Consider the following 25156-nt stretch of genomic DNA (forward strand, 5'->3'; position numbering starts at 1 on the left):
TTATATGTATTCCTTTATAAAGTAAAATACAATAAAATATGTGACCCCGAAGATCAACTGAGAAATTATCAAATAACAAATTTAATAGTTATGTACATAGACAAAAAAAAATTCCTAATAGGAAAAAAAAACTTGATAAAATCTAGGTCTAATGTGACACTGGTGTTGTCTACAATCAACAATTTTGCACTTAGCTTAATAATCATAAAATCATACATTTAACTCCATTTATACCATACAAACCTTTCTTTAACCCCTTAATGACCACAGCACTTTTCCATTTTCTGTCCGTTTGGGACCAAGGCTATTTTTACATTTCTGCGGTGTTTGTGTTTAGCTGTAATTTTCCCCTTACTCATTTAATGTACCCACACATATTATATACCGTTTTTCTCGCCATTAAATGGACTTTCAAAATATACCATTATTTTCATCATATCTTATAATTTACTATAACATTTTTTATAAAATATGAGGAAAAAATGGAAAAAAAACACACTTTTTCTAACTTTGACCCCCAAAATCTGTTATACATCTACAACCACCAAAAAAAACATATGCTAAATAGTTTCTAAATTTTGTCCTGAGTTTAGAAATACCCAATGTTTACATGTTCTTTGCTTTTTTTGCAAGTTATAGGACCATAAATACAAGTAGCACTTTGCTATTTCCAAACCACTTTTTTTTTTAAATTAGCGCTAGTTACATTGGGACACTGATATCTTTCAGGAATCCCTGAATATCCATTGACATGTATATATTTTTTTTTTAGAAGACATCCCAAAGTATTGATCTAGGCCCATTTTGGTATATTTCATGCCACCATTTCACCGCCAAATGCGATCAAATAAAAAAAATTGTTCACTTTTTCACAATTTTTTTCACAAACTTTAGGTTTCTCACTGAAATTATTTACAAAAAACTTATGCAATTATAGCACACATGGTTGTAAATGCTTCTCTGGGATCCCCTTTGTTCATAAATAGCAGACATATATGGCTTTGGTTTTGCTTTTTACTAATTAGAAGGCTGCTAAATGCGACTGCGCACCACACGTGTATTATGCCCAGCATTGAAGGGGTTAATTAGGGAGCATGTAGGGAGCTTCTAGGGTTAATTTTAGCTTTAGTGTAGTGTAGTAGACAACCCCAAGTATTGATCTAGGCCCATTTTGGTATATTTCATGCCACCATTTCACCGCCAAATGCAATCAAATTAAAAAAAACGCTACATTTTTCACAATTTTAGGTTTCTCACTGAAATTATTTACAAACAGCATGTGCAATTATGGCACAAATGGTTGTAAATGCTTCTCTGGGATCCCCTTTGTTCAGAAATAGCAGACATATATGACTTTGGCGTTGCTTTTTGGTAATTAGAAGGCCGCTAAGTGCTGCTGCGCATCACACGTGTATTATGGCTAGCAGTGAAGGGGTTAATTAGGTAGTTTGTAGGGAGCTTGCAGGGTTAATTTTAGCTTTAGTGTAGAGATCAGCCTCCCACCTGACACATCAGACCCCCTGATCCCTCCCAAACAGCTCCCTTCCCTCCCCCACCCCACAATTGTCCCCGCCATCTTAAGTACTGGCAGAAAGTCTGCCAGTATTAAAATAAAAGTTTTTTGTTTTTTTTTTTAAATAAAATACATTTTTAGCATATTTATATATGCTACTTTGTAGGATCCCCCCTTAGCCCCCAACCTCCCTGATCCCCCCCAAAACAGCTCTCTAACCCCCCCTCTGCCTTATTGGGGGCCATCTTGGGTATTGGCAGCTGTCTGCCAGTACCCAGTTTGCAAGAGAAATGTTTTTTTTTTATTGTTATGTTCTTTTTCTGTAGTGTAGCTTCCCCCCCCCCACAGACCAATCCCCCACCCCCTGACTAATGTATTTTTATATAAATAAAACAACTTTTTAAAACTTTTAATACATAATTTTTCTGTAGTGTAGCGGTTCCCACCAGCTCCCTCCCCGTGCACGCGCCCGCCCCTGCCCTCCCGTGCGTGCGCGCTCGTGCGCACCTCCGATCACCCCCGCCCACGATCCCGCCCCCCTACACATCATCAGGGCCATCGATGGCCGCCTCCCGAACCGGCTCCCACCCACCAACGGATTTAGCCGGTGATGTCCGGTGCAGAGAGGGCCACAGAGTGGCTCTCTCTGCACCGGATTGCTAAAAAAGGTTATTGCAGGATGCCTCAATATCGAGGCATCACTGCAATAACCGGAAAGCAACTGGAAGCGAGCAGGATCGCTTCCAGCTGTTTTCCAGATCAAGGACGTACGCCACACGTCCTCGGTCATTAACTGTATTTTTTTTGAGGACGTGTGGCGTACGTCCTTGGTCGTTAAGGGGTTAAAATGGTATAATCACAGAGCTCTGTGTGTAACCATAAAGCCTGAAAACTCCAGCTGTATTTTCAACTATTTGATCCGTAATTAGATGTGGAACAAACAGTCCATAGGAAACAACCAGTATAAGAGATTAGTTTGTATGTTCAATATATCTTTCACCCTTTTTCCAATAGGTAAAGGGCACAATGTTGCTTTTCATAAATGTATCAACAAAGGGGAATTATGGTTAAAGGGCCATAATACCCAAATGTTTAAACACTTGAAAGTGATGCAGTATAGCTGTAAAAAGCTGACTTGAAAATATCACCTGAACATCTCTATGTAAAAAAGAAAGATATTTTACCTCAAAAGTTTCTCAGTAGCCACATCCCATTGTAAAGGACTTCTAAGCAGCAAATCAGTATGTCTGTCCCGGGACAGCGGAAGGAGCAAGCGTTCGTGCACACTAATGTTATTTCCCTATTCAGTGTAAGGAAGTTTACAATGAAATCTCATGATAGTTAAGTCAACTCTCATGAGATCACAGTAAAATAGTTCATGACCTAAGCACTGTTGATGCTGATTGGCTGCTGTTCATTTCTTCATTTTTTTTTTTTTTTTTTACCTGCAGTTGGGCAGCAGCTGAGTATAACTTTTTACACAGAACTTACTGTGCTGAGCTGAGGAGATTGTGAGGTAAAATATCTTCCATTTTTTACATAGAGATGCTCAGATGATATTTTCCCGTCAGCTTTTTACAGTTATACTGCATCAGTTTCAAGTGATTTAGCATATCTGTATTATGTTCCTTTAAGATAGATTCAAAAGATACCTTAAACCTCCTCAGTCTGTTTTGCAGTCTCTATTCAGCGTTTCTTTCTAATCCCGTCTTAGTCACGTATCACGTTATCTACTCATATCCAACCCATGAGCTGTGTTGTGTCCATAGACAGTGCACTGTTTTCCAAATGTATTTTAATGCCAAATAGAACACATCAGCAGCAACTTATGAGCTATGAGCATATACTTCTCTCTGTAATGTACATGCACACTTTGTCTCCAATCAGGCGCTCCATCTGGAAGTAAATAAACAAACCTCCTCCCTTCATAGCCCCACTGACAGCATTTATTGGTTCTAGATCAAGCAATTATGCGTTTCGGCTATACAGCCTTTGTCAAGATGCTTGATCCGATCTACACTCCTTCCTTTTATTTCTCTCAAAGGTCCACCTCTTCGGATTAATTGTATTAACCCCTTCTTTTCTTATTCCAATTTGGCCTATATTTTCTCTTCATGTCATTTTATTCTCCACCGTGTTCATAAAAAAGGGTCTCTCAAACATTTTGCTTTTTTCCTTCTTGTCCTACATATAGCATCTTATAACTTTATGTGTAAACACCATTATCTCTACTCCACATTCAATACTAATACTCCCTAAAAATAGAATTATATATTTGGAAAAACTAAGATAAGCTCAAAATGGACATAAGGGACATACACCACTTTATTAACACCATTATTAAATAATAATACAGTATATAAACAAACATCCCATACTTACAATCACACCAAATCTCTCTATCATCTATATAAAAAAACTTCTAGAATTTCAATCATAACATTTGGCTGTTCGGATTTAAATGCTTTAATTATAAAACTAAGGTCTAATTCCCTGTTTAGACCCTTTGGATAAAGGGTCCAAACTTATAAATAAGTTCTGCTTCTTGGTGGAGCAATTTTGTTTCTCAATACTTCCCCCCCCCAGCATCTTTTTATTATTTTCTTAATTCAACAAAAAAGCATCTCCTTGGGGTTACCCTTTTTCTTTAAAATGCTTGTAAAGCAGTGATCTCAAAGTACCTGCCCTGGGGCCGTATGTGGCCCTCAAGATAGTTTAGTCTGGCCCTCCCTTGTTTATTAGGTAAGTTATTCATTTGGCCCCATCAATTTTGTTTAGGGTTCTAAGAGGTGTAACAAGTTGATGTTCTATATAGGCACTTACAAGATAAATATAAAGTCAAGAATGCATTGTCCAGTGTAGACTCCCATCATGCACTACTTGCAGGGGCAAAACTACAGGGGGTGCCAAACCGCAACTGCGACTGGGCCCCTGAGGGTGGGGGCCCACCTTCTTAGATTCTTGCACCTAAGCCCTGTTGTTTCTAGTTACGCCTCTGACTGCTTGGATAAATGTAACTTTTTATTCAGTTCCAGAATGATCACTTCACTTGGCACTCACAAGATAAATATGCACTGTGTAAGTCTAGTGTGGGCTACAGCTTCTACCATGCACTACTACTTGGGTAAATGTCACTTCCAGTTTCTAGTATATCCAGTTCCAGAGCACTCACTCTTTTCAAGTGGCCCCCATGGGATAAGAACACTTGGCCAAGGGCCCCCGGATACAATGAGCTTGATACCACTGTTGTAAAGTCTTCTTTTTCTAGTTCTATACTTCTTACGTGTGCTATTATTCGATCTCTCAGTTTGTGAGCCACTCTTGCCTTTGTAAAACCCTGTATAATTCATTGATTGGATTGGTTGTGAATTTGGGGACCCTGAGAAAATTAATGAATAAAAAAGGAGGCTTCATGCTACCTTAGCAGTTTTTCGTAAAGAAATCTTATTTTTCGGACATGCTTAGAATGTTGTATACTATATAAACTGAATTATTCTATTCTTTTCTAATAGTGGCATTGGTTTGGCTCTCTGTGAGAGACTCCTATCTGAAGATGACCAGATTCGCCTATGCTTGGCTTGCAGAAATATGCAGCGGGCCGAAGCAGCCCGCTTTGCCCTCCTCTCCTCTCACCCATCAGCTGATATCAGTATCTTGAGAGTTGATGTAGGTAACTTAAAGTCAGTAATACAGGCAGCAAAAGAGTTAAAAGAAAGGTAAGTAAAATGTGCTGTAGCTGCACAATGTTAGAGAATATACATTACAAAGTATCCTAAACTGTCTACATTTAGTTTAACCGATTAATGACCATGATGTACCCTATACGTCGCTGGTCCTTAAGGGGTTTTTGCCTGTAATAGCACGGGTCTCGTTGCTGGGAGCAAGACCGCGCTATAACAATCTCCCTCCTGCAGGCCTCACTGCGATCATGTGCTTTTCAAACGGTGCTGATTGGCTCTTGGGGAATTGCTTGTGTTGCTATGCACGTACCTTATTCAGATCAGCCACTGTTTAATTTTATAATAGAGCCGGACTTCACAAAAGTTAGGACGTTCCATGCCGTCCTAAAGGAGTTTAAGCCCATTGCTTTTAGGATGATATGGAACGTCCGAACGGCATTAAAGGGACCATCTACACCAGAATTTGTATTGTTTTAAAAGATAAGATAATAGATAGATAATCCCTTTATTACCCATTCCCCAGTTTTGCATAACCAACACAGTTATATTAATATACTTTTAACCTCTGTGATTATCTTGTATCTAAGCCTCTGCAAACTGCCCCTTTATTTCAGTTCTTTTGACAGACTTGCAGTCTAGCCAATCAGTGCCTACTCCCAGATAACTTCACGTGCACAAGTACAGTGTTATCTATATGAAACACATGAACTAACACCTTCTAGTGGTGAAAAACCGTTAAAATGCATTCTGAAATGAGGTGGCCTTCAAGGTCTAAGAAATTAGCATATGAACTTCCTAGGTTAAGCTTTCAACTAAGAATACCAAGAGAACAAAGCAAATTTGGTGATAAAAGTAAATTGGAAAATTGTTTAAAATGACATGCTCTATCTGAAGCATGAAAGTTTATTTTGGCCTAGACTGTCCCTTTAAGTGGTTAAAGGAAAGTCAAAATTTAAACTTTATTCAGACTTTCCATTTTACTTCTGTTATCTAATTTGCTTTGCTCTCTTCATAATGTTTGTTGAAATGCATACCTAGGCAAGCTAAGGGACAGCAATGCACTACTGGGAGCTAGCTGCTGATTGGTGGCTGCATGTATATGCCTCTTGTTGTTGGCTTACCTGATGTGCTCAGCTAGCTCACAGTAATGCACTGCTGCTCCTTAGGATACCTAGGTATGCTTTTTTTTTAAATAAAAAAAATACCAAGTAGAAGAACCAAATTAGATAATAAAAGTACATTTGAAAGTTTTTTGCAATTGCATGCTTTGCCTGAATCATGAAAGAAAAATGTTGGGCTTCATGTTCATTTGACTAATCAACTAATTAACTAATTAGTAGGTCAACAAAAATGAGTTAATTTGTTAAAGTGATAATCAAATATAAAAAATGCACAATTGATTAGCATTTTAAAGGGACAGTCAACACCAGAATTTTTGTTTTTTAAAAAGAAAGATAATCCCTTTATTACCCATTCCCCGGTTTTGCATAACCAACACTGTTATAGAAATACACGTTTTACCTCTGTAATTACCTTTTATCTAAGCCTCAGCAGACTGCCCCCTTATTTCAGTTCTTTTGACAGACTTGCATTTTAGCCAATTAGTGCTGACTCCTAGGTAAATTCACGTGCATGAGCTCAATGTTATCTATATGAAACACATGAACTAATGCCCTCTAGTTGGCAAAATGCATTTAGATTAGAAGTAAGTCTTCAAAGTCTAAGAAATTAGCATATGAACCTCCTAGGTTTAGCTTTCAACTAATACCAAGAGAACAAAACAAAATTGGTGATAAAAGTAAATTGGGAAGTTGTTTAAAATTACATTCCCTATTTAAATCATTAAAGTTTATTTTGGACTTGACTGTTCCTTTAACAAATGAACAATGAATCAACTAATTTTCGTTGATAACTGTTTTGTTAATTGATTGATTAGTTAAGTGTTACTCCTTTGCAAATGAAAATCTAAAAGGGAAAACATGATTCAAATACTTTTGGAGTCTGGGAATACCTTCATATTGATGTATTATACCATGATGCATAATAAAAAGTAGGTGCATTTGTGTACTTCATTAGCAAACGAATGCCGAAAATGGCCGCCCTCAGCATCATTCGTCTCTTTTCAGAGTGGGATTTCTTCTTGTGAAAAGGCAACACGCAAAGATTTGTGCAAATCCAGATCTCTCTGTGTTGCACTTTCACAAGAAGAATTCCGGCCCTGAAAAGAGCCAAATGCCGCTGGCGGCGGCCATTTTCATTATTCGTTTGATAAAAAAGTGCTGCAGTTTACCTGTCCCCACTACATTCTACACAGAGATCAAAGCGGAAACTCATATATTTGGTCCTAATTAGCCACAGCAAAAAGGCTAATTAAACAAGCTCAAGATGATTTTTAGCGGCTATGTCCCTGGGCTTTCGAGAATTTGCAAAAATTTTGGTAAAACAAATACATTTTTTAAAAGTATGTAAAACCTATATTTTGAATGCATATCTAATGTGACGCAGTACTCAAAAGCAGACATACTATGCATATATTAAGAATGACTTTAACAACCCTTTAATGAGTGAAATTAAAGGGACAGTCAAGTCCAAAAAAAACTTTCATGATTTAAATAGGGCATGTAATTTTAAACAACTTTCCAATTTACTTTTATCACCAATTTTGCTTTGTTCTCTTGGTATTCTTAGTTGAAAGCTAAACCTAGGAGGTTCATATGCTAATTTTTTAGACCTTGAAGGCCGCCTCTAATCTAAAGGCATTTTGATAGTTTTTCGCCACTAGAGGACATTAGTTCACATGTTTCATATAGATAACATTGAGCTCATGCACGTGAATTTACCATGGAGACAGCTCTGATTGGCTAAAATGCAAGTCTGTCAAAAGAACTGAAATAAGGGGTCAGTCTGCTGAGGCTTAGATACAAGGTAATTACAGAGGTAAAACGTGTATTATTATAACTTTGTTGGTTATGCAAAACTGGGGAATTGGTAATTAAGGGATTATCTATCTTTTAAAACAACAAAAAATCTGGTAATCAAAAAACAAGAGTCTGGACTAAGTCTAACCCTCTTAGCCTCTCTAAATAAGACTGATATCTCCCTACTCAGTCCAATAAAGGAAACAAAAACTTGGGTGTAAGAGAGGCGCTGTGTAAACAGCTGAGAGAACCAACAATAGCTAAAAAAAGATTGAATAAAAATATCTCAATATGTATAATACAATGTATTGTAAAATTAGATATATATCAATATGTATAATAAAAAAACAACATAGAAAGGGATAATATAAACTAGTTTAATAAAAGGCAATAATAAATAACAATAGTAAGTTGTGGCCACAACTAAATAAAATGATGAAGAAAAATTAGCAGCATAGATTTACAATTCACAATTCTAATGCTATTAAGTAACTAGGACGGTTCAGCGATGTAGTATCACTTAGATAAGGTGCAATACTAAGCCTCCTGTAAGTAAATAAGACTGAAATAATTGGCTTGTAATTTCTCCGATAATGTCCGTATGTGATTTAAATCTGGTGAGTTAGGGTATCCTTTGTGAATGAAAGAGTCCCGTTGAAAGTGTGTAGGCAAATTCCTATTGCGTGTACTGAGTTGAGCTCCTTGAGTTGAAGTGAGTGAGAGACAGGGCAATCTGCTGTTCTGCCGTTCTGTGTTAAAGTGCAAGTGATAGATAGTTCTTTGTTAAGTGAACTAGTAGATACGTGAATTTCTTTGAATTAGCTTATTTGCAAAAAAGTGACAAATTTTCTTGTTTGAGAATAGTTTATCAATGTGATAGTTATAAAATGTTCAATGTGAATCTTCAGCTGTATGACAGGCTTATTAGCTGCGCTCCCCGGCCAGCGTATGTGTGTAGATGCGTGGCGGAAGTACTCACAACTGCTTCACTGTCTGTGACAGCACTGAATCCTTTCTAGTTGCCGTTCGGCTGTTCCGTTGAAAGAATGGACAATGGTCTCCTTGATCTTCCTGGATCTTTCCTGGGTTCTATCGATAGATGATGGGTGACAAATGGAAAGTGTAAACAGACTCCACAGCTAGCTGCGCTCCCCGGCCAGCGTATGTGTGTAGATGCGTGGCGGAAGTACTCACAGCTGCTTCACTGTCTGTGACAGCACTGAATCCTTTCTAGTTGCCGTTCGGCTGTTCCGTTGAAAGAATGGACAATGGTCTCCTTGATCTTCCTGGATCCTCCTGGATCTTTCCTGGGTTCTATCGATAGATGATGGGTGACAAATGGAAAGTGTAAACAGACTCCACAGCTAGCTGCGCTCCCCGGCCAGCGTATGTGTGTAGATGCGTGGCGGAAGTACTCACAGCTGCTTCACTGTCTGTGACAGCACTGAATCCTTTCTAGTTGCCGTTCGGCTGTTCCGTTGAAAGAATGGACAATGGTCTCCTTGATCTTCCTGGATCCTCCTGGATCTTTCCTGGGTTCTATCGATAGATGATGGGTGACAAATGGAAAGTGTAAACAGACTCCACAGCTAGCTGCGCTCCCCGGCCAGCGTATGTGTGTAGATGCGTGGCGGAAGTACTCACAGCTGCTTCACTGTCTGTGACAGCACTGAATCCTTTCTAGTTGCCGTTCGGCTGTTCCGTTGAAAGAATGGACAATGGTCTCCTTGATCTTCCTGGATCCTCCTGGATCTTTCCTGGGTTCTATCGATAGATGATGGGTGACAAATGGAAAGTGTAAACAGACTCCACAGCTAGCTGTGGAGTCTGTTTACACTTTCCATTTGTCACCCATCATCTATCGATAGAACCCAGGAAAGATCCAGGAGGATCCAGGAAGATCAAGGAGACCATTGTCCATTCTTTCAACGGAACAGCCGAACGGCAACTAGAAAGGATTCAGTGCTGTCACAGACAGTGAAGCAGCTGTGAGTACTTCCGCCACGCATCTACACACATACGCTGGCCGGGGAGCGCAGCTAGCTGTGGAGTCTGTTTACACTTTCCATTTGTCACCCATCATCTATCGATAGAACCCAGGAAAGATCCAGGAGGATCCAGGAAGATCAAGGAGACCATTGTCCATTCTTTCAACGGAACAGCCGAACGGCAACTAGAAAGGATTCAGTGCTGTCACAGACAGTGAAGCAGCTGTGAGTACTTCCGCCACGCATCTACACACATACGCTGGCCGGGGAGCGCAGCTAGCTGTGGAGTCTGTTTACACTTTCCATTTGTCACCCATCATCTATCGATAGAACCCAGGAAAGATCCAGGAGGATCCAGGAAGATCAAGGAGACCATTGTCCATTCTTTCAACGGAACAGCCGAACGGCAACTAGAAAGGATTCAGTGCTGTCACAGACAGTGAAGCAGCTGTGAGTACTTCCGCCACGCATCTACACACATACGCTGGCCGGGGAGCGCAGCTAGCTGTGGAGTCTGTTTACACTTTCCATTTGTCACCCATCATCTATCGATAGAACCCAGGAAAGATCCAGGAGGATCCAGGAAGATCAAGGAGACCATTGTCCATTCTTTCAACGGAACAGCCGAACGGCAACTAGAAAGGATTCAGTGCTGTCACAGACAGTGAAGCAGCTGTGAGTACTTCCGCCACGCATCTACACACATACGCTGGCCGGGGAGCGCAGCTAGCTGTGGAGTCTGTTTACACTTTCCATTTGTCACCCATCATCTATCGATAGAACCCAGGAAAGATCCAGGAGGATCCAGGAAGATCAAGGAGACCATTGTCCATTCTTTCAACGGAACAGCCGAACGGCAACTAGAAAGGATTCAGTGCTGTCACAGACAGTGAAGCAGCTGTGAGTACTTCCGCCACGCATCTACACACATACGCTGGCCGGGGAGCGCAGCTAGCTGTGGAGTCTGTTTACACTTTCCATTTGTCACCCATCATCTATCGATAGAACCCAGGAAAGATCCAGGAGGATCCAGGAAGATCAAGGAGACCATTGTCCATTCTTTCAACGGAACAGCCGAACGGCAACTAGAAAGGATTCAGTGCTGTCACAGACAGTGAAGCAGCTGTGAGTACTTCCGCCACGCATCTACACACATACGCTGGCCGGGGAGCGCAGCTAGCTGTGGAGTCTGTTTACACTTTCCATTTGTCACCCATCATCTATCGATAGAACCCAGGAAAGATCCAGGAGGATCCAGGAAGATCAAGGAGACCATTGTCCATTCTTTCAACGGAACAGCCAAACGGCAACTAGAAAGGATTCAGTGCTGTCACAGACAGTGAAGCAGCTGTGAGTACTTCCGCCACGCATCTACACACATACGCTGGCCGGGGAGCGCAGCTAGCTGTGGAGTCTGTTTACACTTTCCATTTGTCACCCATCATCTATCGATAGAACCCAGGAAAGATCCAGGAGGATCCAGGAAGATCAAGGAGACCATTGTCCATTCTTTCAACGGAACAGCCGAACGGCAACTAGAAAGGATTCAGTGCTGTCACAGACAGTGAAGCAGCTGTGAGTACTTCCGCCACGCATCTACACACATACGCTGGCCGGGGAGCGCAGCTAATAAGCCTGTCATACAGCTGAAGATTCACATTGAACATTTTATAACTATCACATTGATAAACTATTCTCAAACAAGAAAATTTGTCACTTTTTTGCAAATAAGCTAATTCAAAGAAATTCACGTATCTACTAGTTCACTTAACAAAGAACTATCTATCACTTGCACTTTAACACAGAACGGCAGAACAGCAGATTGCCCTGTCTCTCACTCACTTCAACTCACGGAGCTCAACTCAGTACACGCAATAGGAATTTGCCTACACACTTTCAACGGAACTCTTTCATTCACAAAGGATACACTAACTCACCAGATTTAAATCACATACAGACATTATCGGAGAAATTACAAGCCAATTATTTCAGTCTTATTTACTTACAGGAGGCTTAGTATTGCACCTTATCTAAGTGATACTACATCGCTGAACCGTCCTAGTTACTTAATAGCGTTAGAATTGTGAATTGTAAATCTATGCTGCTAATTTTTCTTCATCATTTTATTTAGTTGTGGCCACAACTTACTATTGTTATTTATTATTGCCTTTTATTAAACTAGTTTATATTATCCCTTTCTATGTTGGTTTTTTATTATACATATTGATATATATCTAATTTTACGATACATTGTATTATACATATTGAGATATTTTTATTCAATCTTTTTTAGCTATTGTTGGTTCTCTCAGCTGTTTACACAGCGCCTCTCTTACACCCAAGTTTTTGTAACAAAAAATCTGGTGTTGACTGTCCCTTTAAGCTGCCAAATTAAAGAGCCACTAAAGTCAAAATTAAAGTTTCGTGATTCAAGCAGAGCAGCAATTTAAAAATAAAAATACTTTTCAAGATATGTCTATTATCAAACCGTGCACATTCTTTTTATATGCACACTTTCTGAGGCTCTTACTGAAGATGTGCAGAAGTGCACAGTTTTTTCATATATGCATTTTGTGATTGGCTGATGGCTGTCACATGACACAAGGGGAGAGTAAATTGGATTCACTTTGAAATTTGCCAGAAAATATTCTACTGATCATTTCAAAATCAAACATAAGTGCTATTGCAATGTATTTTTATTGTGTATTTGTCAGTTATTTTTATTTTTTTATCAAAGACTTTTATTTGTCTAATTAGACCACTCATTACGTTAAATTACTCCATGGTAATCTGCTTAAAACACAGCTGTCAACTAAGTTAAGTCTTTATATTTTCAGAATTGCAAGAACTTTACAAAGTGATAGTTGATAGCGGGAACACTCAAATACTTTAATAAACAATGTTTTTATATCACTGCTTGTTAGTTAAAAAGTGTTTCCTTGTTAATAATTTTCCGTTGAAGAACTGTCCCTTTGAGTAATTAAACAGACATGAGACCCAAAATTTTTCTTTAATTATTCAGAGAGAAAATACAAATTTTAAAAAAAAACTTTCCAATGTATTTCTATCCTTAATTTTCTTTGTTCTTTTGTTATTCTTTGTTGAGGAGATATCTAGATAGGTAGCGTGCACGTCTGTAGCATTATATGACAGGAAATAGTGCTGCCATCTATTGCTCTTGCTAATGTATAACATTGTTGCAAAACTGCTGTTATATAGTGCTGCAGACACATGCACATTCCTGACCTTCCAGCTTTTCAACAATGGATAATAAGAAAATGAAGTACGTTTGAAAATAGAAGTAAATTTGAAAGTTGTTTAAAATTGTTTGTTGTATCTGAATCATGAAAGACAAATTTTGGGTGTTGCGTCCCTTTAAGAAGTCTTTGAGTTTCTGGTTCTCTGTATGTTTAATAAATCTTCAAAGGAATGCAGTGAATTTAATATTTCGCAGGTTTGTGAGCTTTATTTTTACTTTTTGCTTTAAAAAAAAAAAGATGAATTGAATGTCAAGATTTGATTTAAGAAAGATGCTGACAAATCTTATTGAATTTTCCTTAACAGGTATCAGAGAGTTGACTTTCTCTACCTAAATGCTGGTATAATGCCTAACCCGCGAATCAGCCTCCAAGCTTTTATTAAAGGCCTTTTCTCCAGGTAATGACTATCAGTGCTTATCTGTAAACGAAAGTGTTTGCTCGCAATTATCTAAAGTTCACAGGTATGGCGTAAAATCATCACGCTAATCCTCACATAGGCCTATCTCACTATGCTCCTGATGATCACACCCTCGGCATGGGGAGAAATCACTAGATATGTGCAAAATTCGATATTTATATATTCTTCTGTCAAACAAATTTAAAATATGTCCGTCGGCTGTTTTCGGTACTGGATATATTAGTGTTAAAGTGCAACACACAAGGATCTGGATTTGCACTTTTTTACTAATAGATCTATAGTACCGCATATATATATATATATATATATATATATATATATATATATATATACTCTGGACTGCAAGAAGCTACAGCAATCTCGTCTGTAAAGTTACAGCCGAGAGCTGGAGTTCCTGAGCACCAGGCATCTGCCTGCATGATCGGTGCTCCGGTTCCATATGAAGGCAGATGCCTGATTGGTACAGACAGTGACACTGTGTGTCATCTTCTGTAATGAACAGCTTCTTGTGCTGGCGGGAGGCGGGTGGGCGGCACAGAGGGGGAGGGTCTCTACACTACAGAAAAATGTTTTAAGGTAGAGGAAGGGGTGGGAAGCTACACTAAAGAAAAAAAGGGGAAGGGGGTGCATAATTAATGATTTCGGGGAGGTAGGGGGCACCACTACACTACAGGGGAAAAAAACTAAGTAAAACAAAATAAATAAGTTATTATTAAAAAAACAAACTGGGTACTGGCAGACAGCTGCCAGTACCTAAGATGGCCACCAGTAGTAAGAGAGGGGAGGGTTAAAGAGCTTTTTGGGGGGAGTGATGGGAGGGTTGAGGAGTTATCACTAAACTGTGATGACAATAATAATGATAATTTAAAAAAGCTCTAAACTGCATATTGGAAGACCTTGTGCCAGTAAATAAGATGATGGTGATCAGTTGGGGGTGAGGGAGGGTAGAGAGCTTTTTGGGAGGGATAAGGTAGGGATCAGGACGGGGGAGGTGTCAGCTTGGAGGTTAATCTTTACTCTGCATCAAAAATGAACCTTACAAGCTAACTGATTAACCCCTTCACTGCCAGGAATTTCACAAAATGTGAGCACCTGCAATTAGTGGCATTCTAATTGTCAAAAAGCAGTGGCCATGCATGTCTGTTATTTCTGAATAAAGGGGATCCCAGAGAAGCATTTATAACCATTTGTCATATGTCTGCGGTAGTTGTGTGTAAATAATTTCAGTCAGAAACCCAAAGTTGTGAAAAAGTTAAAGGGATATGAGACCCAAATGTTTTCTTTCATGATAAAGATAGAGCATGCAATTTTAAGCAACTTTCTAATTTACTCCTATTATCATTTTATCTTCGTTCTCTTGGTATCTTTATTTGAAAAATCAGGAATGTAAGCTAAGGAGACCATTTTTGGTTCAGTATCCTGGGTAGCACTTGCTGATTGGTGGCTTCCTGGTTTTCAAGTAACGATACCGAGAGAACAAAGAAATATTGATAATAGGAGTAAATTAGAAAGTTGATTGCATGCTGTATCTGAATCATGAAATAAAAAAATTGGGTTTCATGTCCCTTTAACAATTCTTTTTTATATGATCATATCGGCTGTTAAATAAGTGGCATAAAATATTCCAAAATGGGCCTAGATCATTACCTCGGGTTGTCTACTTTAAAAATATATATCGTCTTCACAGGTAAATAAAAAAAACAAAAGCTCTTTTTCTGTAAAATGGGAGTGATACCAAAAATGCTAAAAATTCTCCAGTACGAAATTCCCGGTAGCAAAGGGGTTAAAATACAACACACAAAAATCTGACTTTGCTCATAAAAGGGATATGAAACCCAAATTGTTTCTTTCATGATTCAGATAGAGCATGTAAATCTAAACAACTTTCTAATTTACTCCTATTATTCATTTTCTTCGTTCTTTTGGTATCTTTATTTGAAAAAGCAGGAATCTAAGCTTAGGAGCCGGCCCATTTTTTTGTTCAGCACCTTGGTAGCACTTGCTGATTTGGTGGCTCAGTGTAACCACCAAATCAGCAAATGCTACCCAGGTGCTTAGATTCCTGCCTTTTCAAATAAAGATACCAAAAGATTGAAGAAAAATGAATAATAGGAGTAAATTAGAAAGTTGTTTAGAATTACATGCTCTATCTGAATCATGAAAGAAACAATTTGGGTCTCATATCCCTTTATTAGCTCTATTAGAGTTAAAGCGCAGCACGCAAAGATTTGGATTTGCACTTTAACACTAATATAACTGGAAATAGCCAAATGCTGGTACCCACAGCGATATTTGTTATTCGTTCACAAACGAATATCTGATAAATTAATTATGCACATACCTAGAAATCACTCAAATTCGTTTGGGGCTTTGTACTGCAGCTGTCTCTCCTTCATATCTAAAACCTGTATAGCTGGATAAAGCGCTCTCAAGCTGTTTGACCTTCTAAAATTCTTTGAGAGATCCCATAGTGCTGGTGAGATTTCTTAGATAATCTTGATAAAGATGAGACCTTTTAATCATCGGGCCCTAAGGGTCTGATTATCTAAAGCTCTCTGGGCTGGTAGGATTTTCTAAGAAAGCCCTTGTCTTAATTCTATAAAAGCAGATTTTACCTTGAGAACAGTTTCTCTAGCAAAGGAATGTTCCCTGTTTTTATGTATATTAAAGTGAAGGTAAAGTTGCATATAAACATTATTGCATTATTCGTATCCTAAACAATCTAATTGCTAACTTTTTTTCTACATAGCATTATCGATTTATCTAATAAAAAAGATTTATATTTCTCTACCGTGTTGTTACTGATTCCTCCCATCAGCCTTTTTCAGATTTCTGACAGTCTGACTTATAGAGCGGTCGCACCCGCTCTATACGTTTCTCAAAGGCGCGTTCACGTGGATCAAATGAACTGTGCATGCGCATACAGTCGTCAACGGCCACCAATGCGCATGCGTTAATCTTATCTGGTGTTAGACAAAGCCTACGTATTGATAGGAAACAACAAACCATCGCAACAGGCATGTGCAAAACGGGAGTGCGCGGATTGTCAAACAGAGGGATGACGTCGAATGATGGCCGCCTAACGGCCAGAATTTCAATTGGCTGTTGGAAGAACATGACCAGCAAGTAAAAAAAAACAAAAAAAAACCACGGGTTGAATTGACAGCTTGAAAAAAAGGTAATTAAAAACGGCGAAAATGGAGTTTACAATTAAAATTCACAAAATTGATGAATGAAAGTACCATTGATTTAGGGTGGCCGGTGTAATGCAATAATGCGATATAGCTAACTTTACCTTCGCTTTAAGGCTATGCATATATTACAATAGGGCTCACAAAAATTCGTAATTTTAAGTCGTATAAAATAAATGATATATTGAAATTAAAATATGCACTAAAAAAATGATATTGTTTAATCTCATTAAAAATCGTAAGAAAATTGTTCTACAAAATTGTATTTTGTGGAAAAATTTAAATTCATATTGAAATTACGCAGGAATAAAACAATTTAGGGCACACAGAAGATATCGTAATAAATCTACACTGCGTATGACATTTTTTTTTTGTAAAATTTGTATTTCTAATACAAAATTCAAAGCATATTTTTCTTATTATAAAATAATTTTCCTTGCCTCAGCTAATGGGCTGAACAGGGGTGTTCCGTGGGTGTAGTTCAAATTTATTTGCCAAGTCTGGTGTATTCTCTAAATCGGGGTTCTTCAAATGTTTCTAAAACATTTATTTTGTATGCAGTTTTTTTGCAATGCAGTGCTTACAGGGACAGTATACCCTAATTTTTTTTCTCCCCTTTAATTTGTTCCCAATTATCCATTACCTGCTGGAGTGTATTAAATTGTTTAAAATAGCTCCTTTATTTCAACATTTGAAATAGCTGATTTTGCCTGTAGTAAACCTATACTGAACGTTTCTATACTTTTTGTTGTGTGGTGACGAATACCGCTAGATCGAATTGGCGTCTCAAACTGTTCTATCTATGCCCCCTGGTTGAAGTGCGCATGCGGCTATCACAGAATTTCCTCCGTATGTGTAGATGCGCATTCGTGATAGCTGCATGCGCATTTCTTTTTTTTTTTTATCATTTATTTATTTCCAGGCACAAAGTACAAATCAACAATTACAAATTTATCACATGAGTAAATTTCTTTGTTTAACAAAAAGAAGAAAAGAATGGTTATCAATCAGAAAAATAGAAACAGTCAATAATTAATTCACTCTTAAATTCAGAGGATCCACCAAATCATATTTTAAGAAAGTTACTACCACAAACTTTCCAATATCTTACTCTTTGTTATTGTACACTTGTGCTGTTTCCCTGGTTACCTAAGATAATGTAACAGAACATAACAAAACAAAATAAAGCAAGATAAAACAGAACAGAACACTAAAAACAACAACAACAACAAAAAAAAACATGCGCATTTCAATGAAGAGGGAATTCCTTTGGCTGACAAAACAGCATTCAGTAAAAAAGCGATTGAACGAAATTACAAGCGGAGAGGGTATTACTGCGCATGGGCAAAAAATTGCCTGCACGAGAGCGAACAAGGCTCGATAGGTATACAGCGGGTGGGACCGCTCTTACATATTAGACTACAAAAGCAGGAAGCTAGCAGGGGCGGAGAAACATAACAAAAGGTAGAAAAATAAAAGATAAATATTTTTAAATTATACATGATTATAAGGAAAAAAAACTTACGGCCAGATTACGAGTTTTGCGGTAACAGGGGTGCGGGGCTAACGTGCAGTTTATGCTCACCACTCAATTACATACAACGCTGGTATTACGGGTTTTTACAAACCTGGCGTTAACAGGCAAAAAGTGAGTGTAGAGCAAAATTGTGCTCCACTTCTCACTTCAATACCAGCGCTGCTTAAGTCAGCGGTGAGCTGGTTGTACGTGCTCGTGCACGATTTCCCCATAGACATCAATGGGGAGAGCCGGCTGAGAAAAAGTCTAACACCTGCAAAAAAGCAGCGTTTAGCTCTGTAACGCAGCCCCATTGATTCCTAACATGAACCCGAGTCTAAACACCCCTAATCTTACACTTATTAACCCCTAATCTACCGCTCTGGACATCGCCGCCACTATAATAAACGTATTAACCCCTAAACCGCCGCACTCCCTCCTCGAAAACACTAGTTAAATATTATTAACCCCCTAATCTGCCGTCCCTAACATCACCGCCACCTACCTACATTTATTAACCCCTAATCTGCCGCCCCCAACGTCGCCGCAACTATATTAAATTCGTTAACCACTAACCCTAATACCCCCTAACTTAAATATACTTTAAATAAATCTAAATACAATTCCTATCATTAACTAAAAATTATTCCTATTTAAAACTAAATACTTACCTGTAAAATAAACCTAAGATAGCTACAATATAACTAATAGTTACATTATATCTAGCTTAGGGTTTATTTTTATTTTACAGGCAAGTTTGAATTTATTTTAACTAAGTAGAATAGTTATTAAATAGTTATTAACTATTTAATAACTTCCTAGCTAAAATAAATACAAATTGACCTGTAAAATAAAACCTAACCTAAGTTACACTAACACTACACTACAATTAAATAAATTCCCTACATTAAATACAATTAAATAAATAAAATTATCTAAAGTACAAAAACACCCCACTAAATTACAGAAAATAAAACTAATTACACCTAATTTAATAGCCCTATCAAAATAAAAAAAGCCCCCCCAAATTAATAAAAACCCCCTAGCCTAAACTTAACTATCAATAGCCCTTAAAAGGGCCTTTTGCGGGGCATTGCCCCAAAGAAATAAGCCAATAGAATGCGAGCTCAATCCTATTGGCTGATTGGACCAGCCAATAGGATTGAACTTCAACCCTATTGGCTGATTGCATCAGTCAATAGGATTTTTTTCTACCTTAATTCCGATTGGCTGATAGAATTCTATCAGCCAATCGGAATTGAAGGGACGCCATCTTGGATGACGTCACTTAAAGGAACCTTCATTCAGTGTTAGCCGTCGGATGAAGAGGATGCTCCGCGTCGGATGTCTTGAAGATGGACCCGCTCCGCGCTGGATGGATGAAGATAGAAGATGCCGTCTGGATGAAGACTTCTGCCCGTCTGGAGGACCCCTTCTCTTCTGGCTTCATCGATCTTCAGGGGGTTAGTGTTAGGTTTTTTAAGGGTATATTGGGTGGGTTTATTTTTTAGAATAGGGTTTGGGCCTGCAAAAGAGCTAACTGCCCTTTTAAGGGCAATGCCCATCCAAATGCCTTTTTCAGGGCAATGCCCATCCAAATGCCCTTTTCAGGGCAATGGGGAGCTTAGGTTTTTTAGGTAGATTTTTATTTGGGGGGTTGGTTGTGTGGGTGGTGGGTTTTACTGTTGGGGGGGTTGTTTTAGGGTTATTGATAGTTTAGTTTAGGCTAGGGGGTTTTATTATTTGGGGGGTATTTTGATAGGGCTATTAGATTAGGTGTAATTAGTTTAAAGATCTGTAATTTGTTTTTTATTTTCTGGGGATTTAGCTAATTTAATTTTATTTATTTAATTGTATTTAATTTAGGTAATTTATTTAATTGTAATGTAGTGTTAAGGTGTTAGCGTAACTTAGTTTAGGTTTTATTTTACAGGTAAATTTGTATTTATTTTAACTAGGTAGTTATTAAATAGTTTATAACTATTTACTAACTATTCTACCTAGTTAAAATAAATACAAACTTGCCTGTAAAATAAAAATAAAACCTAAGATAGCTACAATGTAACTATTAGTTATATTGTATCTAGTTTAGGGTCTATTTTATAGGTAACTATTTAGTTTTAAATAGGAATAATTTAGTTAATGTTATGAATTTTATTTATATTTATTTAAAGTATATTTATGTTAGGGGGTGTTAGGGTTATACTTAGGTTTAGGGGTTAATAAATTTAATATAGTGGGGGTGGCAGATTAGGGGTTAATAAATGTAGGTAGGTGGCGGCGATGTTAGGGACGGCAGATTAGGGGTTAATAATATTTAACTATTGTTTGCGATGCGGGAGTGCGGCGGTTTAGGGGTTAATATGTTTATTATAGTGGTGGCGATGTCCGGGGCGGCAGATTAGGGGTTAATAAAAAAAAATAAGTGTTTGTGATGCGGGAGGGCCTCGGTTTAGGGGTTAATAGGTAGTTTATGGGTGTTTAGTGTACGTTTTAGCACTTTAGTTATGAGTTTTATGTTACGGCGTTGTAACATAAAACTCATAACTACTGACTTTCAAATGCGGTAGAAATCTTGACAGGATAGGGTCTACCGCTCACTTTTTGGCCTCCCAGGACAGACTCGTAATACCAGCGGTATGCAAGTCCCATTGAAAAAAGGGTTTAGGTAAGTCCATTTGCGGTAAGCCAAAAAAAGTGTGCAGTGACCCTAAACCTGCAAGACTTTAAACGCTGCTTTTTCAGATTACCGCAAAACGCGTAATCTAGCCCATAGTGACTATATAGTTTTAGATTAGGTGAATGCATAGCATAATTCACGTTTCTTAAAATTTACTTTCACTTTAAGTACTTTTTATATTTACATGCAGAGTTAGAACTTATAGTGGAGAGGATGAAGATATACCGTAAAGAGTTTGTGTACCACAATCAGTGGAGCTAAACGGAGATTTAAGATATTGCTCCAGTAGAGGTTTAGGGAAGCTTCATCCCCTTTCTTGTATATTTGGGACCAACTTCAGACAGGCTGGGCCTATAAAATAATTTAGCTGAATTAGTATATGTCATTACAGGAAAGCCATCAGCATGTTTGCCACAGGAGAGGGACTCCTGACCCAAGAGGACAAGGTGACTGAAGATGGCTTGCAGGAGGTTTTCGAGACCAATGTCTTTGGCCATTATATACTGGTAACAATATACTTATATACTGGTAACAATATACTTATATACTGATAACAATATACTTATATACTGGTAACAATATACTGATATACTGGTAACAATATACTGATATACTGGTAACAATATACTTATATACTGATAACAATATACTGATATACTGGTAACAATATACTTATATACTGGTAACAATATACTTATATACTGATAACAATATACTTATATACTGATAACAATATACTTATATACTGATAACAATATACTTATATACTGATAACAATATACTTATATACTGGTAACAATATACTGATATACTGGTAACAATATACTGATATACTGGTAACAATATACTTATATACTGATAACAATATACTGATATACTGATAACAATATACTGATAACAATATACTGATAACAATATACTGATATACTGATAACAATATACTTATAGACTGATAACAATATACTTATATACTGATAACAATATACTTATAGACTGATAACAATATACTTATATACTGGTAACAATATACTTATATACTGGTAACAATATACTGATATACTGATAACAATATACTGATATACTGATAACAATATACTTATATACTGATAACAATATACTTATATACTGGTAACAATATGCTTATATACTGATAACAATATACTGATAACAATATACTGATAACAATATACTGATATACTGGTAACAATATACTTATATACTGGTAACAATATGCGTATATACTGGTAACATATACTTATATACTGGTAACATATACTTATATACTGGTAACAATATGCGTATATACTTGTAACATATACTTATATACTGGTAGCAATATACTGGTAGCAATATAATTATATACTGGTAATAATATAACAAAATACTTATATACTGGTAGCAATATACTTGAAACACAAAATACTGTACTTACTTTTTCAACACGCTGATTTTGTAAACATATCACTTTAAAAGACATTAAAGGGAACGTCACAATTTAAACTTTCATGATTCAGATGCAGCTTAAAGGGACAGTAAACTTACAAAATAATGTTATATAATCGCGCCATTAAACTGAATGTAGCTCGCTACCAGAGCGGGAGCAAGCTATATTCAGTTTAATGGCACAATCGTACTCGCTGTGCCTAGACAGAGCGCCCGCGAAGCGCTTTTGAAAAACAAGACCCGCTCAGTAGAGCCTGGAGCGGAGTCCAACTTTGGAATAAAGAATCTGGCAATGCTTTTGATTTATAAAGCTGCCGCTAAGATAATGTTATATAATTCTGCACTATGTGCAGAATTATATCACATTATTTTGTAAGTTTACTATCCCTTTAAGCTCAGAGAGTTGGCGGTGGTGCGTACTGTGTTTGTGAAGACTTAGTTTGTGTCATACAAGCCACTGCTGATTCTCTGAGAAGGTGTAGTGTTTGAATACTGGTGTTTGGGAAATAAAAAACATAAAAACAGGAATAACTTTTACTCAAATAATTTTTGCTAATGGATAAATGTTGGGGGAAATGCTTCTATTTAAGATTGAAATATACCCATGCACATTTAAAAAAAAATTAATTCTATTCCTTTAATTTCGCTTTAAATAGGAGGCACAAATTTGGAAATAAGAATTATTTATTACAATTATAACAAGTTAGAGGAGAAATTATAAAAACCTTCCAGACATATAATGTTCTCTTCTTTTACTCCTGTAGATACGAGAGCTGGAACCTCTATTGTGTCACACAGATATCCCGTCACAACTCATCTGGACGTCTTCAAGCAATGCCAGGAGGTCGGCTTTTAACCTATCAGATTATCAGCACAGCCAAGGCCAAGAATCGTACAGCTCCTCCAAATATGCCACTGACTTGCTTAGTTTGGCTTTGAACAAGCACTTCAATAAACAGGTCTGTACCCCTTCTCAAAGGTCATGTGCAAATAGTTCACAGATTGTGTTACACATCATTAGCTGACCTAGATGCAAACTATAGTATTTATAGCGTTTCAAGGAGGTATACCCTGTATTGTAAAACAATGCACATTTTTGTAACAAAATTACCCTAAAAAACAGTGCTTGACAATATCCATCCTTGTCCTTCCCTGTCCCTATGGAGGTTTAAAGATTCTGACCTAGGTCATAAGTGGAGAGCGAAAATATAAGTGTTATCGTACTTTAACATTGCTCGAACCCAGTCAATAGCACTTCTGTTTTTTAGCCCATATTACAAGTCCAAAGTTAGTTTTTATCGCTCAAGCGATAGTCTAAAGGGAGCTAAATTCACCCTGACTGTGCTGATGCACCTCACTAAACTCAGAGGCTCTGGCCGCCCATGGCACAGCGTTCTCCTTCGTCCTCTAAACCAATAGCCCTGCGTGTCAGCGAACAGTATTCTGTATGCTAGCACGGCCATTGGTTTAGAGGTGCAAACGTTGTCTCATTGATAGAAGAGGGCTGTGCCACGGGCGGCCGGAGCCACTGAGTTTAGCAAACTGCAGCGGCACAGAAAGGGTGAGTTTAGCACTTTTTTTTTTTTTACTAACTGGTCACTTAAACTCAACTTTATTTTTATAACGTGACGGTAAATCCTAGCGATTTTGCTCGCACAATACTTAACCACTTGTAAAGAGTGTAATACCATCAACTTGTAATACCAGATTGTGGATATTCTTGGCATGAAGCTGCACAAAATATAACGCACTCTGCGCTATCGATTGAGCTCCACTTGTAATTTAGCCCTCTGTTGGTTATTAAACGTTTTTTAAGGTGCTATTCTATGATCAAGTCCTCTGGTGCTTTTTTTCTGGAACCTGCACATAGGGAGTGGAAAGTATTACAATTGTGACATTCAGATATTTCTATATAATATATGTTTACACTTGAATATTCCCTTGAATGTTAAAATTGACCCTTTAGACTTAGAGGGTCATTAAACGCTTTGAGATTGTAATATAAAATGCTTAATTATATGAAGAAAAAAAAATACAGTTTACTTTTAGCATTTATTTTTTTCCCCATTTCCTGTGATTTAATTCTGGAATATGTTGGCTTTCCAATTCATTTTGTAATTCTGTTGTATCATTAAAGCAGGCATCTTAGGTAAATGGGATTGCTATCTAAAATGGTCAAGTATGTACTATATGTACTAAAAAAATTAAAGGGACACTAAACCCAATTTTTTAATGTCAATTTTTCTTTGTTCTCTTGCTATCTTTATTTAAAAAGCAGGAATGCTTAGGAGCCGGCCTATTCTAGGTTCAGCACCATGGATAGCGCTGACTACATTCAACCAACCAATAAGCAAGCGTAACCCAGTATTCTTTGGACAAGCAGATATTCAGCAGATATTCATCCTTTGGCCCCACATTTATCAGCCAATTGTGCGAGAGCAGGGTCTGTCAATCATCCCGGTCAATCCTGCCAGTTTTGAGGTGGTGGGAGGCTAAGTAGCAGTGGTCTTAAGGCTGAGGCTACTTAAACGGATATGAACCCAAAATCT

The 25156-nt window shown here is 37.6% G+C and overlaps 1 protein-coding gene across 2 annotated transcripts in view; it reads left to right on the forward strand.

The window, feature by feature from the left end:
* HSD17B7 (hydroxysteroid 17-beta dehydrogenase 7) overlaps positions 1 to 25156 on the forward strand; it is a 69924-nt gene that overhangs the window by 4128 nt on the left and 40640 nt on the right. For both annotated transcript variants that reach the window (XM_053694079.1, XM_053694080.1), the window contains exons 2-5: positions 5026 to 5229; positions 13664 to 13756; positions 21556 to 21670; positions 23372 to 23566. In XM_053694079.1, coding sequence (XP_053550054.1) covers positions 5026 to 5229; positions 13664 to 13756; positions 21556 to 21670; positions 23372 to 23566 — 607 coding nt within the window. The remainder of the gene's footprint in view (positions 1 to 5025; positions 5230 to 13663; positions 13757 to 21555; positions 21671 to 23371; positions 23567 to 25156) is intronic.

The sequence above is a fragment of the Bombina bombina genome, chromosome 10, assembly GCF_027579735.1.
Source record: "Bombina bombina isolate aBomBom1 chromosome 10, aBomBom1.pri, whole genome shotgun sequence".
Classification (NCBI taxonomy): Eukaryota; Metazoa; Chordata; class Amphibia; order Anura; family Bombinatoridae; genus Bombina; species Bombina bombina.